We start from the raw sequence: 17,346 nt of genomic DNA on the forward strand, positions 1-17,346 counted from the left end.
ATCAGATTCTTAAAAAATACGGTGTTACGAGAATTTGTGTTATATGAAATGAAAAATTAATACAAAAAATAAAATTAAAAAAGTTTAAAAAAAACTATATTATTTTCATTTTATAACTAAAAAAAATGTTGATTAATGTTTATTAAAGCAATAATTGATAAAAAATATTATATATTAATATTATATAATATTTTATATAATTTTTTTCATCATTATTTATTATTTTTCATTATTTGGTAAAATGATTCTCATCTTCTAAGTTTTCAATATTTTGAATTCTATGCTCTATTTTTTGTAAAAAAATCTGTTTCAATTATTTGCTTTTAGCTGAGAAATCTTTATAAATTTCATTGTATGGAATTTGTGGATTTTTGAAAAAAGCAAAATTTGTAAAATTTTCTTTAAAATTTTGTGTCTCTTTTAATGGAAAAATTTTCATTTAGAAAATATAATTCCAATTGTTCAACTAAATATAGTTTTTTTATTTTTTTTAAGATAAAATATTTAACTTTGTTTCTATTTATGCAATCGTTCTTTGATTAATTAATTTATCTCAAATAGTATGATATATCTGACATATACGCTTGAATAAAAATATTGAATGAAATGATACTTATTTTTAAAAGTTATCATCATATTCCTTGTTGTTTGAGGATTTGCCTAATTTTCAAAATTTGTTGTAGAGAGATTTTCTTCAATTCTCGAATTATGTTAAAATGAAGTACTATTATAAAAATGCTATATTATATAGGAAAATTTTTCCCAATTTTCGAACCGTGTTAAAGCGAAATCATGTTGTAAGAATGCTATATTATATGGAAATTGCATTTTAAAATCATCTAAATCGATAATAATTTCCCTTTCTAAATAATTATGAACTAATTTGTTCAAAATCGATGAGATATATCTTTATATTTATTTATAATTACAGAATTTTTCATTCAACATTTTAAATATTAATATCAAATTATCATAATACTATATATCAATATTGTCATATAAAATTTTAGATAATTGTTTGAAAAAATATAATATAGTAATAATAATAAATAATAATAAATATAATAGTAGTTGATTTTTTCTCAACTTTTTTTCTATACATATTATCATCACTCATCTCGAGTTTTCGACATATTGAAAATCTTTTGATACTATTAAATTCTATTTATATATGTGCATTTGTATCACAAATAATTAATTCAATATAATTGTATCTATCATTAGTATTTCATTATATATTTTTGCTATTTATATAAACAAGATGATCCAAAGATGAATCCAGGATTCTCAATATACTATATTATATTATAAACATTTTAGACAATTATAGACATTTTTTTAATTTTTTTTATATACATATATTTTATATATTTATAGTTTATTCTTCAGTCTTAAGTCAGAAATAATGAATAAATTTATTGGATATTATAGTAGGACTCGGAATCCATTCATCGATAAATTAATCGAACAACTTATTATTATTCAAAAAATTTTTTTTAAGTTATAAACTTATTAGTACTAAGTATATAAAAATTATATTCGTACTACGAATAAAATATTCAGAATAATTAACAAATAAAGCTTTTAAAAGATTCGATCGATGTAAAATTTTAGAAATTATAAAGAAAATGGGATAAATCCTAATAATATAAAGTTTTATTTTCATATATTTATTAGATTTATCTTCATATATTTTTAACATATTAATAAAAAAAATTTTTAATACTATATATATTTTTAACATATTAATAAAAAAAACTTTTAATACTATAATACGAATAACCATCTTCACTGTAGAATTTATTATCAAGTGTCTAATAATTAATTTTATAAAATTATATTTTATATCCTATATAAATCTTATAGTTACTTCTAAAATTGCAAATATTGATAATCTCCTAACAGATTTTAAATTCTAATCTAATCCATATTACAAGATTACTTTTGTCAAATAATAGCAATTGCTATATTTATATGCCAAATGCTTTTAATTAGTTTTTGTTTTAATCCTGCTCATGCTTGACATTTAGAATTTGATAAGTCAAATGTTAATTTCTTAAGAATGAATGATTAAATTTTTAGTGAATTTTAGATTGAGTATCTTATATGAAACTGATGTAAGCTTAATATTTTAATTACTTAAAAACTAAAATTATGGTAAAAATTATTGTATTAATAATAGTTTTCAATTATATATCAATGATTTTACATGATGTATCAAAAATTTTTTTTTTAATATCTCAAAAATTAATATCAAAAGCTAAAATTTTAGATCTATGATACTCTTATCAATTTTCCAAATTGACGAAATAGATCTTTTGAAATTGCAGTCTAACAAACGAAATTATATGAATTTTTAAACTCATACATAATTTAAATATATATAAAATAATTATGACAAATTATTAGATTTGTTGATTTCATTCTATAAATATTAGGAAAAAAATATTAACATATACTCTCACGGACGCACACATATAGATAGAATTCAATAGTACAATATCAGAAATTTTTTAATATCTCTTAAAATTAAGATTCGGTGATTGTACATGTATCTTTAGTATATTATTTAAAATATTGATTTTTATATATGTCTAATCAGATATTATATTAACTGGATTTTATTATCATTATGTTGCATTTTTTCTATTTATCAATATATTTACTAATCTGTTATTATTTTTTGTCAGCTTTTAAATTTTCATAACAATTTAATTTAAATATAATTATACTAATATAATGTACAATAATGTACAATAATTTCAATTTTAAATAAATAAAATTTTGTTGGCCAAAAGAAGATAAAATTTAAAGCATTTTTTGATCCAATTAGTAATGTGATACTATTTGATTTGCTTAAATGATTCGATAACTTAATTGTTTTCAATGCTAAAATTATACATTTGTATGCATAAATTATAAGAAATATAAATTGCATATAATCATTATTGCAAAATCCCAATTAACTAACAAATTATTAAAAAGCTAACAATTAACAAATAATTTTAATTGTTAATAACAAAAGAAATAATTAATGAATAATTTTGAATGTTTACTTGAATATCAATGGGATAATAAAGATCCCAGGGTTCATCATGAATAGTGTATTTAGTTGAAAATGTAGAATGAAGCGGCAAACATGGTACTGGCATCACAGATCCCCTTCTCTCGAGATAACTACTCCCAGTGCTGCTACATGTTACCGAACTGCATCTTCTTTGTTCTTCAGGAAGTATCAAATTCGATTGTTTTGTTGGTGGTGTTAATAAAGCTTCATAGCCACCTCCAATCGATGCAAAACGCGGACCGATTCTTGGCAAATGAGATTGAGTTACCTTAACAACAATAATAGAAGTAAATTATTTTAATATTAACATTAATAGTACTATCATTTTTATCATCTTTCTTTCAAAATTACAGAAAAAAAATATATTATTATTTATATATTATATTTAATATTATAAATATATTGATATATTATAAATAATTATGTAGATAACTGTAATTTTAATAATGTTGTACTGTAATTTTAATAATTTTAATAATGTTGTCAACGATATCATTCTGAATAATTTTTTATTACTGTTTTCAAAGTATTTATAAAAAAAAATTACAGCTATTACATAGGACTTCACCTATAGTAGTAATAAAATAGTTATATATAATAGTAATAAACAGCATCATTAGCACGATTGCTATTTATTTAATTATTTAATTTTTAATTAATTATTTATTATTTAAATATTTATTATTTTAATTAATTATTTATTTAAATTATAGTATATATTACAATTGGTATTCAACTAATGTTATATCATTACACTTATTCTATACTATTCTATACTATATATTCATAAAAAATACAATGAAAAATATCAAATATAATGTTATTATTGTAATTTCGGTCACTCAAAAATTATTTATTTATTTTATATTTTATTATTTTTTTATTTTATATTTATATTATTTATTTTATATTTTATTTTCGTATTCCATGGTATTAAATACAGCATTAGATTTGAAATAATTTAATATAAATCCTTTATATTCCATAAGAAAGTAGCTTTTTGACAAATCCACTCATTATATACTTTGAACGCCGCTTTTATTTTGTTTAAATATATCAAAAATTAGACGACGGTTAAATACGTAAAAAAATCTTCTATATCATATCAAAAATGATGAAAAAATTTATTAAATAATTATTTAGATAATTTTTAAATTATCCAATGGAAAATTTTATAGTATAATCTTTTTTTATAAACATTTTATATTTATAAAACGAAACTTAAAAAAAAAAACTCAAAGAAAAATTATTCATAATAAATAATTTTATTAATGATTAAAATGATCGAAACTGCATAATTACAAAAATGAATTAGTAAAAATTAATTACAAAAATATCAAACTATATTAAGTTTTATGCGAAATAAAATAAGATATAATAATTATTCGGAATAGAAGAGTCTTCACCAAATAATAATTTTGCTGATTTTTCAATATATACATCCATAATTTCATGTACATAAGCTTATGACCACTTATTTATTATTTTTATAAACGTAACGCAACAGATGAAAATGAAATTCAAAATATATGTGGATTAAAAAACTACTTTCTTATAATGAATTTAAAATATTTTAAATCCAATGTTAAATTTTCTTTGGATCCATGAAATACAAAAATAAAATATAAAAAAATCTTTGAATGACAAAAATTATAATAAATATTAACATCATTTTTAATATCTATCATTATAATTTTGATTATGGTAATTAAAGTCATCCAATAATAGTTTTATATTTCATTTTTGTTTTTCACAAATTGAAATCTAAAGAAGAAAAATCTGTCTTCGATGTTGAGATATTTTAAATTCACAATAATTCATAACGAAACAGATTTTTTATTAACTTATCCTTTATACAAATTATCTACTATTGTCATATGTTTACATTAATCGAGAATAAATGGCATATTTGCACAGTTGCGGACATATAGATAATCTAGATATTATATAGATGTGTATAGTACAACAAATTAATTAAAGCCGAGCGCTAATAATACATAAGAAATTTTTCAAAATGTTGATTTCTACATATTCAAAAATTATTGATAAGGATTTTTCTGTTTCAAATAATTAATATTAATTATTAATATTAATATTAATATAAATATCAGTATTAATATTAATATTTATAAAACATTTTATATTTATAGAACATTTTTGTAAGATTAATTCCAAAAGTTAAAATAAGTATTATTTTGATAAATAGATATATGCTTTCAATCAAATTTTCATATAAAATTTAGAGGAAAGAGAGAAAAGAGAAAAGGAGGGAGGAATAAATAAAAAATTTTTTCATTAATTTTGGTTATTAATTATTTTCAATCATATCAAATATTCGATGATGAAATAGTGATATCAGCTATGGAGAATATTTCATATAGAATACCAACAATGCAATTTTTTTTAAATAGATGGCTGTCTAAAAGTGATAAGAAAAAAATATATACTCCAAGTTAAAATTAATACTTTTCTTAAATGCCCGCACAGCACGAATTTTATTCATCCATAGCAATGTATTAAGCATTTTACGGATCTTTCAGATACACGAAATTAATTTCACAGAATTGTGAGCGATTGAAATTACATTTTGTATATACTTTTGTATATAGTTTTTGTATATACTTTTTTAGGTTTATATATATATATATATATATATATATATATATATATATATAAATACAAATACATATATCTAAAAAAAGATTATAATAATTTAGAAACATGGGATACTTTTATATACAATAAGGACAATATTATGATTGTTTTATATAATCTTAATGATTTGAAGATCTTAATCATTACACAATGACATAATGATAAAGATGTAAATGTAAATGTTGATAAAATAAAAAATGTATTATACCAAAAAATTGTTATTAATATATTGGATACTAATAAATATATGAAGTTAAAATTTTAAATTTAAGGTCCATTTTTTTATTTTTAAATTTCATGTCGATTAGATATGTGTCATTCTAAAATATAATTAAAACAAAAATGAAAATTAATATATAAAAAATGTCGAAGTTTATTTATTAAGTTATTTCATCATTTTAAACTGAAACGAAACAGAAACATACTGTGTGACAAAAATAAAATTGTCTTATTATATCTGTGTTTCGCTTTATCTATATATAAACAATAAAAACAAACTTCGATTGTTTACTAAATTTGTTTAATTATTAAATAGAATCGACATTTTTATATACTAATTTTTTACATTTTTTTTTGATATTTAGAATCAATTCTCCAAATATATATATATTTTATTTATATATATTTTATATATATGTATATTAATAATGGAAAAAGCAATTTGAAAACTATTTTGAACAAATATTTTAATAATTATTTAAAAAAAAATCGTCCCTTTTTCGAATATGTTGTAGAAATCAACATTTTAAACTTTAAATTTTTTCTTATTTATATAATCATCGTTTAATCATAGTTTCTAATGGAAATATACATATTCTATGTAATAATAATATTGGCAATATAATTGAACAATATGACAATATGTCGATTTTGTTAATCAATGAACAAATGTTGAAATGTTATTGGAAATCGATCGTAGAAATATGAGATGCAAACTATTTTAAGTTTCATCATTAAATATTAATATTATAATTAAATATATTTTTATTTCTATAATGTATTTTTATTTTCAATCTCATTACAACAAATAGCAATTTTTGCAAATATCTCGAAAATTAAGTTCGACATTTATACGTAAAAATTAAAATCTTATATATCTCTATAACATTATTTAAAACTAAAATCTTATATATCTTTTAAAATCTTATATATCTCTATAACATTATTTAAATTGAAAAATCAGTACTTTTTTGCAACTTCATTTATTTTTTTATAACTAGTAATTCAATGTATTGTATCAAAAATTTTTTATTAATATTTCAAAAGCTAATAAATACTTCAAACTAAAATTTTAAATTTAAAATTTATATTCTCTTTCTTTAAATTTTAAATCTATACTTTTTAGAAGAATTTCCAGGAAAAATAATAGACATATGATTTTTATGTATATATAAAATTAATTTAATTATTTATAAAGAAACATATCATATCTTGAAAAATGTTGAATGACATTTTTTTTAAACAACATATTTCAAAAATATTTTTAATTTTTGCCAAAAGAAATCAAAAATAATTACACAGTTTAAAAATATTATTCTTTAAATTTCAATCATTTTTGGCTTGAATAATTTTTAAAAATTATCATTCTAATCTTTAAAAATTTTTTGCATTCATTATGTTAGAAAGTTATTAGTGAAAAAAGTTTTATTAATATTATAGTTTTTTTACTTTATAGATTAAAATATTGAATTTTAATTAAATTATAATAAATAATTATGATTTGATTTTAATATAAGTAATGGCTATTTATATTTTTATCTAACTTAATTAGCTTAACTAAGATGGAAATGATTGAAAATTTATTTATTAAATTATAAGCAATAATTTAGGCTTACGTTAAATAAAATGAGATGGAGATAAATGGAGAGAAATGGCGATGAATAGGAATAATATTATTTTAATTCTATTTCGCATGACACAATTTCAATTATTTATAATATAATAAATAAATTTCAACTAATATTTTTATATATTTTTATGATTGTTTTGGTTTTTAGAATTGATTCTTCAATGATATCCCACGAATATATTAATACTCTGTATTAAAAATATTTTTATGAATATCTCATAAACTAAAAGATAGCAGTGGTCACATATAATAAACAACTCAAAATATTAATTTTGACAACATATCTGAAGATTTTTGAAAATGTATCTTTTTATAAATAATTATTGTTAATTCGCTTTATAAATAAACTGACCTCGACACAGAGAGATCTTCTAGGACCCCGATCTGGTCTAGGTGGTAATCTAGCGATGGCTTCGAGAGCAGCTGCAAGTGCTCTTTCCTCAGCTTCTGCTTCAGCTACAGCTGCGGCTGCAGCTGCAGTCAATCTTGGATCCTCCAATTGTTTGCTCGATTTACATCTATTTCATATACTTTTTTTTTATTATTTTTCTCTTATTATATTTTAACAACATAAATATAATTTTCTTCAAGTATCTTTGAAAATTATTCACCTACTTTGAAATGAAAATTATATTTAATTATTCAAGAAAATTCATTTCTTTATTTATTTATCTTAATTAGAAATTAAGATAAATAAACAATTCTCTCTATAAAAAAAAAAAAAAAGAATTTTTCATCAATTTCGATAATTTCAAAGTATGTTATAGAGGACAAGGTTTTGAACAATTTGATGATAAGATATATTCATATAATCGCCGCTTGATAAATTTCTTAATATGTGTAAAAGAAAGATCGCTATTATTATATAAAATTTCACCTATATGTATATGTGTTCATGATAGCATATGTATAAACATGTGACCGTCACTTATTTGTATAAATATATTTATATTTATAAATATATTTATATTTGATATATATATTATATATATCATACCTATATCATAAATAGCATATCAAATTATTTGTTCATGAATTTTATATAATGGATTCGAAATATTTGAATTCCAATTCATATCGATCTTGGATATTATACGGATTCTTTATATAAAATAATCTCATATAAAACAATTGTTGATTGACTAAATTCCAAAGTAAATGATCTGTCTATTATAAATCTGAATATCCAAGCTTATTATAAATACGTACTAAATGTGACATTAATTCTATTATACATTGTGAGCTTTAGGCATTATATGTGTTTACATAAACAATTAATAAATGTGATACATAAGCATAATAACATAAGATGCATACACATAGGCAAACTTTAGTATAGTAGTCATTTTTTGCAAATATTTTGAAAATTAAAGCTGAGCGATCATTATAGAGAAAAGTTGTTCAAAATTTCATCTTCTATAATATATTTCAAAATCATCAAATTTTTTTTCTAGATTTTTTCTAGATTATTACCGATAAATTTTTTTAAGAAATCTTAACAACAAAATCTTAAAACAAAATTAAACACATAAATTTAAAAATATTAGATGTACATTACAGCATTAGAAACAAACCTTTATAAAAATTGGAACAAACATTTTCTAAAATTTTAAAGCAATGTGTTCTAAAAAATTTCGAAATATTTCTGAAATATGAATTTCAATTAAGCTTTGTAAATATTTTTAATTATAAAACAAAAAATTTTCCAAAAACCAGTGATCGATTGACTAAAAATTTAAAAGAGATGGTAAAGAAAAAAGGGAAATTCAAATATAAAATTGTAGCTTTGAATATTTGTTAGTTTCCGAAATATTAAAAAAAAGTTTTCCGGTACATTGAATGCTGCTTATATTACATTCATGATAATATGTATGCATCAATATATGATTGCCGCTTTTCTATTATTATGTAATAAATATGTTATCATAGTCAGTATCCAAAATATACAAAAAATGAACTAATATTATTATACTTAGTATTTATTCATACTAAATTTGAAATGGATCTGTGAAATATGAAAATTAAATTTTAAAATAACTCTTGGACCAAGATTATAATAATTAATATTAGTATAAATACTAAATATGAAATTAATATCATTTCGGTCATTATAATTTCAATTGTCTGAGAATTTTTTATATTTTATTTTCGCATTTTGAAGAAATCGTGATTAGATCTGAAGAATTAATGGAATATGTAAGCTCTCTATTAAGAAAATATTAAATAATAAATGATAAATATTAATATATATTTATATTTGTATATTTTAGATACTAATTATCGTGATATGTTCACATGAACAGGTAAATAGGAGATTAATTTTATAAAAATTGAAATTTTATAAAAATTGAAATACTATTTTATCATCAATTGTTTGACAATTGATGACAATAATTACTATAACGAAAATGTAATAATGTTAATGAATAAATTAATTAATTAATAATGTCAAAATGGGCAGCATTTAATATGTTAATAAGATCTATATAAACATTGAATGCATAGAATTGAAAGATATTTATTAATATTAACTAAAGTTGAAATTTTATATTTAAAGTGTCTTTTTTTCTCTTTTCATCTTCAACATCCTTTTAAATTTCAAGTCAATCGACTAGTGCCTTTCGCAAAAATGTCCAAACAAATTTTGTTCAAATATGCATTGATAATTTTTACAAATGCATAATTTAATATTCAAATCTTAAACAAAATCTATCTAAAATTACATTTTGCATAGAATAGCATTAAAAAAAGAACAAAGATGATGAAGAAAATGACTTGCCTGCTTTTATAAACAAGCAGAAGGATCATAAGACCGAAAAAACCACCGAGAGTCGCTGCGATTCTGACTCCAGTCATAACATCATAAGTTTTGTAAAATTCAATTTTAAGTTGCTCCCGCTCACTGAGGGTTGATGTCGTTTCTGGCCGGAACGTCGTTGAGTCCATCCTCTTTGTCGTTACGTTGCTTATGTTTACGTTACTGCCTACGACACTCCCCATATCTGCAGAAACAATCAAATTTACTTCGTTTTTAAGCATTAAAATTTTTTTTTTATTTTTCTAATATTTTTTCTTATCTATATTAATGTATATATTTGTAAAACTTAGAAAGTCTTATTTATATTTATATATGTAAGTATATGTGTTTTATATGAAATCTGATGAAAGAAAAGCATATTTGATTGGTTAATTCAAAAAGATTTTTTAGAATATAATTACAAAAAATAAGAATGTTTATTAATCGAAAGTTTTACATCTATAAACAAAATTATATAATAGAATAAAGATTCGAAAATTGATATCAATAGTTGAAATTTGAAGGAATGATGTCAAAGGAAAAGTCAATTTTAAAAAATAAAATTATAAAATTTTCATTTTAATCAATTATTCTTTTTGAGATATTAATACAAAAATATTTAGCTCAATATATCGTATATTGAGTGATTAATACAATAAAATAATTAATATATTGAATGTTGTTTATCCAAATTTTACGTGATGAATAGTATTTTCCCTGTAATTGATTGAATGAATAGTCGATAATATTATAATGATATAAGTCTTCATATTTATAGAATGTCCTTTATTTCAATATAAAGACTATTTTGATAATTCTGATAAATCAAATATATATATTTAATTTCTTTACAGGTAATTAAATTTTTCGAAATTAATCGAGCATTGAAATTAAAATGTAATATAAGAAACAGCACAAATAGAACAAACAATATTAAAAAAAAAATAGAAATAGAGAAATAAAAAGAATGCTTAATCATTAAATGTAAATCCAAATTACAAAATGTATAAAATCCTTGAAAACAATCAAGAATTATAGTTGTCATAATTTATGATGTTGTCGAATTTTATATAGAATATCTTATATTACAAAAATATCACTATGATTATCATCATTCGACAATTGACAAAAAGAAGAAGATTCTTATACAACATTTAGATAAGCTGCATATTTCAATATTTAATCATGTCTATATCCAATGTGTACAATTAGGCTAATTATTTTTGGATAAGTTGTAAAAATTATTTTTTACAATATAACAATTCTCTCTCTCTCTCTCTCTCTCTCTCTCTCTCTCTCTCTCTCTCTCTCTCTCTCTCTCTCTCTCTCTCTCTCTCTCTCTCTCTCTCTCTCTCTCTCTCTCTCTCTCTCTCTCTCTCTCTCTCTCTCTCTCTCGTGAATAATTAATGTGTATAATAGAGACGCTCATACATATTAATATATATATATATATATATATATATATATATGTATATATAAATATCTTTCAATAGAGACGTTTTAACTTTCAAGATATTTGTAAAAAAAATTGCTATTATTATTATAGAATTCCTTTTATACATATCATGATTGCATGTGAGCATACAGCTGCTATTTATTCTTCGTTAATGTAAACACATGACAATTATTAACGTGTAACAAGTAAACTACAAAAATCTAATTCTTCAAAAATATCTAAAATGTTATATTTCGAATCTATGGAATGCCCAAATTTGGAATTTGAAATATTTTAAACACACCATGAAGAAATTAGCTTTTTTACCAGTATACCTATTATATGTACCTATTATATGCTGTGTATACATATAAAATAAATTTAATATAATAATATTAATCGTTTTTTTGTAAATATTTTGAAAATTAAAACCAAAGGAAAAATTCATTCGGAATGTTGAATTTTACAATATATTAAAAAATTCAAAAATTTCTATCTCGAATAATTATTATAATTACATAATACTAAAATTTTATATTTGGTATTAATAAAATTTATTTTTTATCATTAATGATAAATTGATGATAAATGATAAATATGTCAAATATTTTTAAAAATAATATAAAAATATAAAAATAATGTTATAAAGTTAAAGAGTTATTGATTTAAAGAATGCAAAAAAGTGAATAAAGTAAATCAATGAATATTTAATATTTAATTTTTATTTTAAACAAATAATTAATAAAAATAAATAATTTAAATAATAATTAATTAATACAATTATATTTATAAATTACATAATACATTAAAAAGAAATTAATTTAAAACAGTAACGAATTATTGAATTGAATAGCATTTTATGTAATAATGATAAAAGATAAATTTTTTATTTAATTGAAATATTTTATTATTAATTCGAAAAAAAATATTAAAATCATGTGATTCAAAAAAGTTAGTCATTATCGAATTCCAATAATGCAGAAAGATATCCTAAGTATGTAGAATGTTATTCAATCGTCGCATATATTCCACTCTGAAATTTAAGTTATTCGAAATCTTTGAAAAAATTTATTATTTAAAATTATATATTTATTTATTTTTTTTATTTTTTTCACCAAACTTTTTATTCAATAATTATGATTTTTGCAGCATTTTAAATATTTTGAGACATATTTTAGAAAAAAAAAAATATTAATTCTGATAACATGGAATGAGAAATGAAGCGAAACAACGCGTACGATCTATGTAGTCTAAACGAAAAATTATCTAATATAGGAAATATTAAAACATAAATATTTATTTAGAAAACAAAGATAAAATAAAAAAGACTAACAGAATAATAAAAAATAAAAAAGATGAGTATTTTTTTAAGAGTTTTTAATCCTGCAAAACATTTGATTATTTAAACTTAATGATGTTTTGTTCATTGTACAATACGAATATGAATAATAATAAAATTTATCATTTATTTATTTTTTTAATCTATTTATTTATTTTTAAATAAAAAAAAAACCCTTTTTAAATAAAACTTTAGAAGAAATAAAAACTTTATATTATTGAGAAATATGTTCACTAATTTAATTGAAAATATAATAATTATATAAAAAAAACAGTATAAAGATTTTAAAATATATTACAGTTATTATTATTATTTATTATTATTGTTTAATATATATGATAACATATTATATATATATCTTTTTATTATATATATATCTTTATTATATATATATCTTTTTCCTAGAACAATAGTCTAGTTTTAGTTTTAAACATATTTATAAAAAAAATTGTTATTATTATTAAATAAAATTTTATCTATATAATATTTTATATTATATTTCATCTCTGATAGTCTATATATAAATATGCCTATGTATTCTTTCTATAAACATATTTCAGTATTAAAAATATTGTTATAAAATTTAAAGTTCACTGAAATTTTATGTGGTTTTATTATTGAATGTTGTCAACATCACTATTTTATAGTTGATACCTATTTGTTTTTCTTCGATACACATACTTCAAATGTTTTGTAAACAGATACGCGCAATCATGTATAATTAAATATATTCATTCAGTTAAATCCGTATATTTTTATTTATTACTTTCACTGCCCAGTCAACAAATAATAATGTAATAAATATATTGGTTAAAAAGCTACTTTCTTATGGATTATAATAAATTTAAAATGAAATCCAAACTTGTGCATTCGAAGAATCTGTGAAATAAATAAAATAAAATATAAAAATAAAATATAAAACAAATAATAGATTATAATGACCAAATGTGATATTGATATTCATAATTTCAAATATTGTAATTTTAATCATAAAAGATTAAATTTTAATTTAAAAAAAGATTAAATTTTAATCATTAAAGATTGTTTTATATTTTATTTTTGTCGGTATTGAATTTAAAACATTTTAAGTCCATTATAATCTATGAGAAACTAAATTTTTTTATCCGTTCATTATCCATTATCGCGAATTATATATATATATATATATAATTATATTTAAAAATTAAAAATTTGAATATTTTTCCGAAAAATGCTTTCAATTAAACGTGAAATTTAAAAAAAAGAAGAAGAATATATTGTAAATCTAAAAATTTTAGCTTTGGATTTTTAATTATTTTTATTTTTAATTTCCGAGATATTAATAACAAATTTTCAATATATTGAATTCTATCTATATAGATATAAGTAATATAGTCTTCGCAATAACAATATGATCATCGAATGTCATGTAGCCGATGATATAATTAACAATAATAATTCTACTCAGCATTAGATTTTCTTACATTTTAGCAATGCAATGACGATGTAAGATTACGATGGTCGATAGAAAAATATATATGATTCAAATCAAAACTAACACTTTTTTATTTCTATATAACAATATACTTATAATTTTAACAATAATATAATTTTAACAATTTTAACAATATACTTATACTTATAATATTTGTTGCGTACGATATATTAAAACATTTTTTAATTATTGAAATTTAAATGGATGAAAAAATAATAAAAATAATAACTACTATAGATATTGCCAGATATTGTTGACGAAGAATTATACATTTATTAAAAATAATAAACATTCTTACATTAAATTAAATTTATATTATATTACATTAAATTTATATTTTCATTAAAATATTTTTTGGACGATTGAAATTATAATAACGGATTTTACTTGGAATACTCTATACATACTAGGATTGATATCGCTATCGTATTATATTATTCACATATGACTATTACACATACACTTGACGATGCGTGAAGACAAATGTTTAATATTTGTATAGGCAATATTTAATGTATTGTATCACAATATTTTTTTATTAACATTTCGGAAATAAATAGCATAAATTAAAATTTTAGATTTAAAATCCTTTCTTAACTTTTCTAAATTTAAAATACAACGAAAAATATATAATAATAATTCAATTCAGTTCAGCTATATTAATATTGTGTTCGAAGGTTTTGGATATTGATTTTAAGAAAATTGGAATTTATCTTACAATATTTCGATAAGACCTGTCATTGATAATTCGCCATTCTTCATTCGCAGAATCTGAATTTGATCTACTTTGTTTTTCTCAAAAAACAAATTTCGGAATGATTCGTTTAAAATAAAAGATAAAAGATATAAAAGATAAAAGAAAAAGATATAAAAATATCTAAGATGTTCATTTAAAAACTTTACATAAAAAACTTATCTTGGAAATCAACATTATCAAAAAAAAATTAAATACAAAAGTTTTAAAATTTTTCCTGATTTTTCAACAACAATTATGCTATTTATTTTTTATTTGTTGATTTATTATTTATTATTTGAATACATTATTCAATTTTTTTTCCAATAAAAATTTATATTTTTTGCAATTTCTGAAAAAAATAAGAAATTTTTATATTTATATTTAATATTTTTTCTGATAATACACTTTTCAAAATATTTAAACGTGAAATTTTTAAATGAACATCCTATGTATATATATAAAAACAAAGATGAAACATCTGATAAAGATTAATCCAGAAATAACTCAAAAAGATGGAATCATTGAAGAACAATTTATATGCTATTAACCATATTATTTTATTTATGTATTAATAATAAGAATTTATGTTTTTTTCATTATTCTTATAATTGTTTGAAATAATAATTAAAATGTTTTCTTTAGTAGAAATTTCACGTTTTCATAAATTATACAAAATTGAATAATTATTCATAAACAGAAAAGAAATGAGAAAAATATATCTAATAATCAATAAGACAAAAATTTGACGAAAATTTGAAGAGTTTGAACTTTGAAGAGTTAAAACTTCGAGAGAAAAGAAATAAATAGACACATTCTTTAGATGTTCAACAAAATGAAATTTCCAGTGAACTCGATCAAAATTTCGAAATTTCGTTTAGAAGATATTGAATAAGAGGCTTAATAGGTCGATTTAAGTAAATGACAACCTGTGACTGATATGTAATGTAGTAATGTAGTAATCTTCAAGGATTTTAGCTTATAATTCCGAGAGTTTTAAAATTATTTGCCAATAGCACCGATAACAAATTTTTTTAAAGTGATCAATAGACTTAATTTATTTAAAAAAAAACATAATTATAAATAGGATAATAATAAATTCCAACAAATTCATTATTCAAATATTTGAAATATAAATTTTAATTTAAAAAAAATATAGAATAACAATTTTATTTTTAAAGATATTATTTTCATAGATATTTTATTAAACTATAATTGCATAGACATTTCTCGTAAATGTTTGCAAACCATAAAAAGCTAATTTTGTCTTTCTCTTTCATTTTTTCATCTTATTTTATAATATTCCACACTATAAATTCATACATATCGATATCTTGTTTTATTTTTGAATTTCTATTACCATATTCATATTTTTCAATAGTATCAAATTTTTCCTCTAATGTAACAAGTTTTATATTCATTTTTTTATATTCATAATTCATTTGACGGAATATTCGTTTATTTTAAGATATTAATAAGTAATATTAAGATATTAAAATTATTATTATTATTATACTAAATCGTTATATTTATCTTAAAGCTTTTAAAAAATTAAAATTTAATAAGAAGAAACGAAAACTTATGAAAAATAATTAAGTAGCTTGAAATATCCTATCTTGATTATATATAACAGATAAAATTCATGCTTCTACGAAGTAAAAAAATTTTAAAGATTGTTAAAATAAAAAATTAATTATTTCTACAGTTGTATGAAAAGTTTTACGAATTTTAGATTAATTAAATTTTTATTATTAAATACAAATCATTAAATCGAATATCGTACTATTTAAAATTGCAATATCGATATTTATCTATATAAAAATATAGAAAAAAATATATCTCATTATCTCATTTTTATTTTCATTTGATTTTAATATAAAATATGTTTGATTTGAAATATAAAAAACGAAATTTTGGATAACTTTTTTCTATATAAGAGTAAGTTCGGAAGAAATCATCGCAAAAACTAAATAAAATATTCTAATTTTCAATTATTT

General features: G+C 19.6%; 1 protein-coding gene across 10 annotated transcripts in view; it reads right to left on the reverse strand.

Moving 5' to 3' along the window:
* The window catches only part of LOC122720216, a 58,648-nt gene that overhangs the window by 11,921 nt on the left and 29,381 nt on the right, over positions 1–17,346 (reverse strand). For all 10 annotated transcript variants that reach the window (XM_043946774.1, XM_043946771.1, XM_043946770.1 and 7 more), the window contains 3 exons: positions 10,351–10,573; positions 7,924–8,089; positions 3,057–3,335 (listed from right to left, as the gene is read on the reverse strand). In XM_043946774.1, coding sequence (XP_043802709.1) covers positions 3,057–3,335; positions 7,924–8,089; positions 10,351–10,571 — 666 coding nt within the window. In that variant the 5' untranslated portion in view covers positions 10,572–10,573. The remainder of the gene's footprint in view (positions 1–3,056; positions 3,336–7,923; positions 8,090–10,350; positions 10,574–17,346) is intronic.

The sequence above is a fragment of the Apis laboriosa genome, unplaced genomic scaffold (assembly GCF_014066325.1).
Source record: "Apis laboriosa isolate Shangri-la unplaced genomic scaffold, ASM1406632v1 scaffold122_cov146, whole genome shotgun sequence".
Taxonomy (NCBI): Eukaryota; Metazoa; Arthropoda; class Insecta; order Hymenoptera; family Apidae; genus Apis; species Apis laboriosa.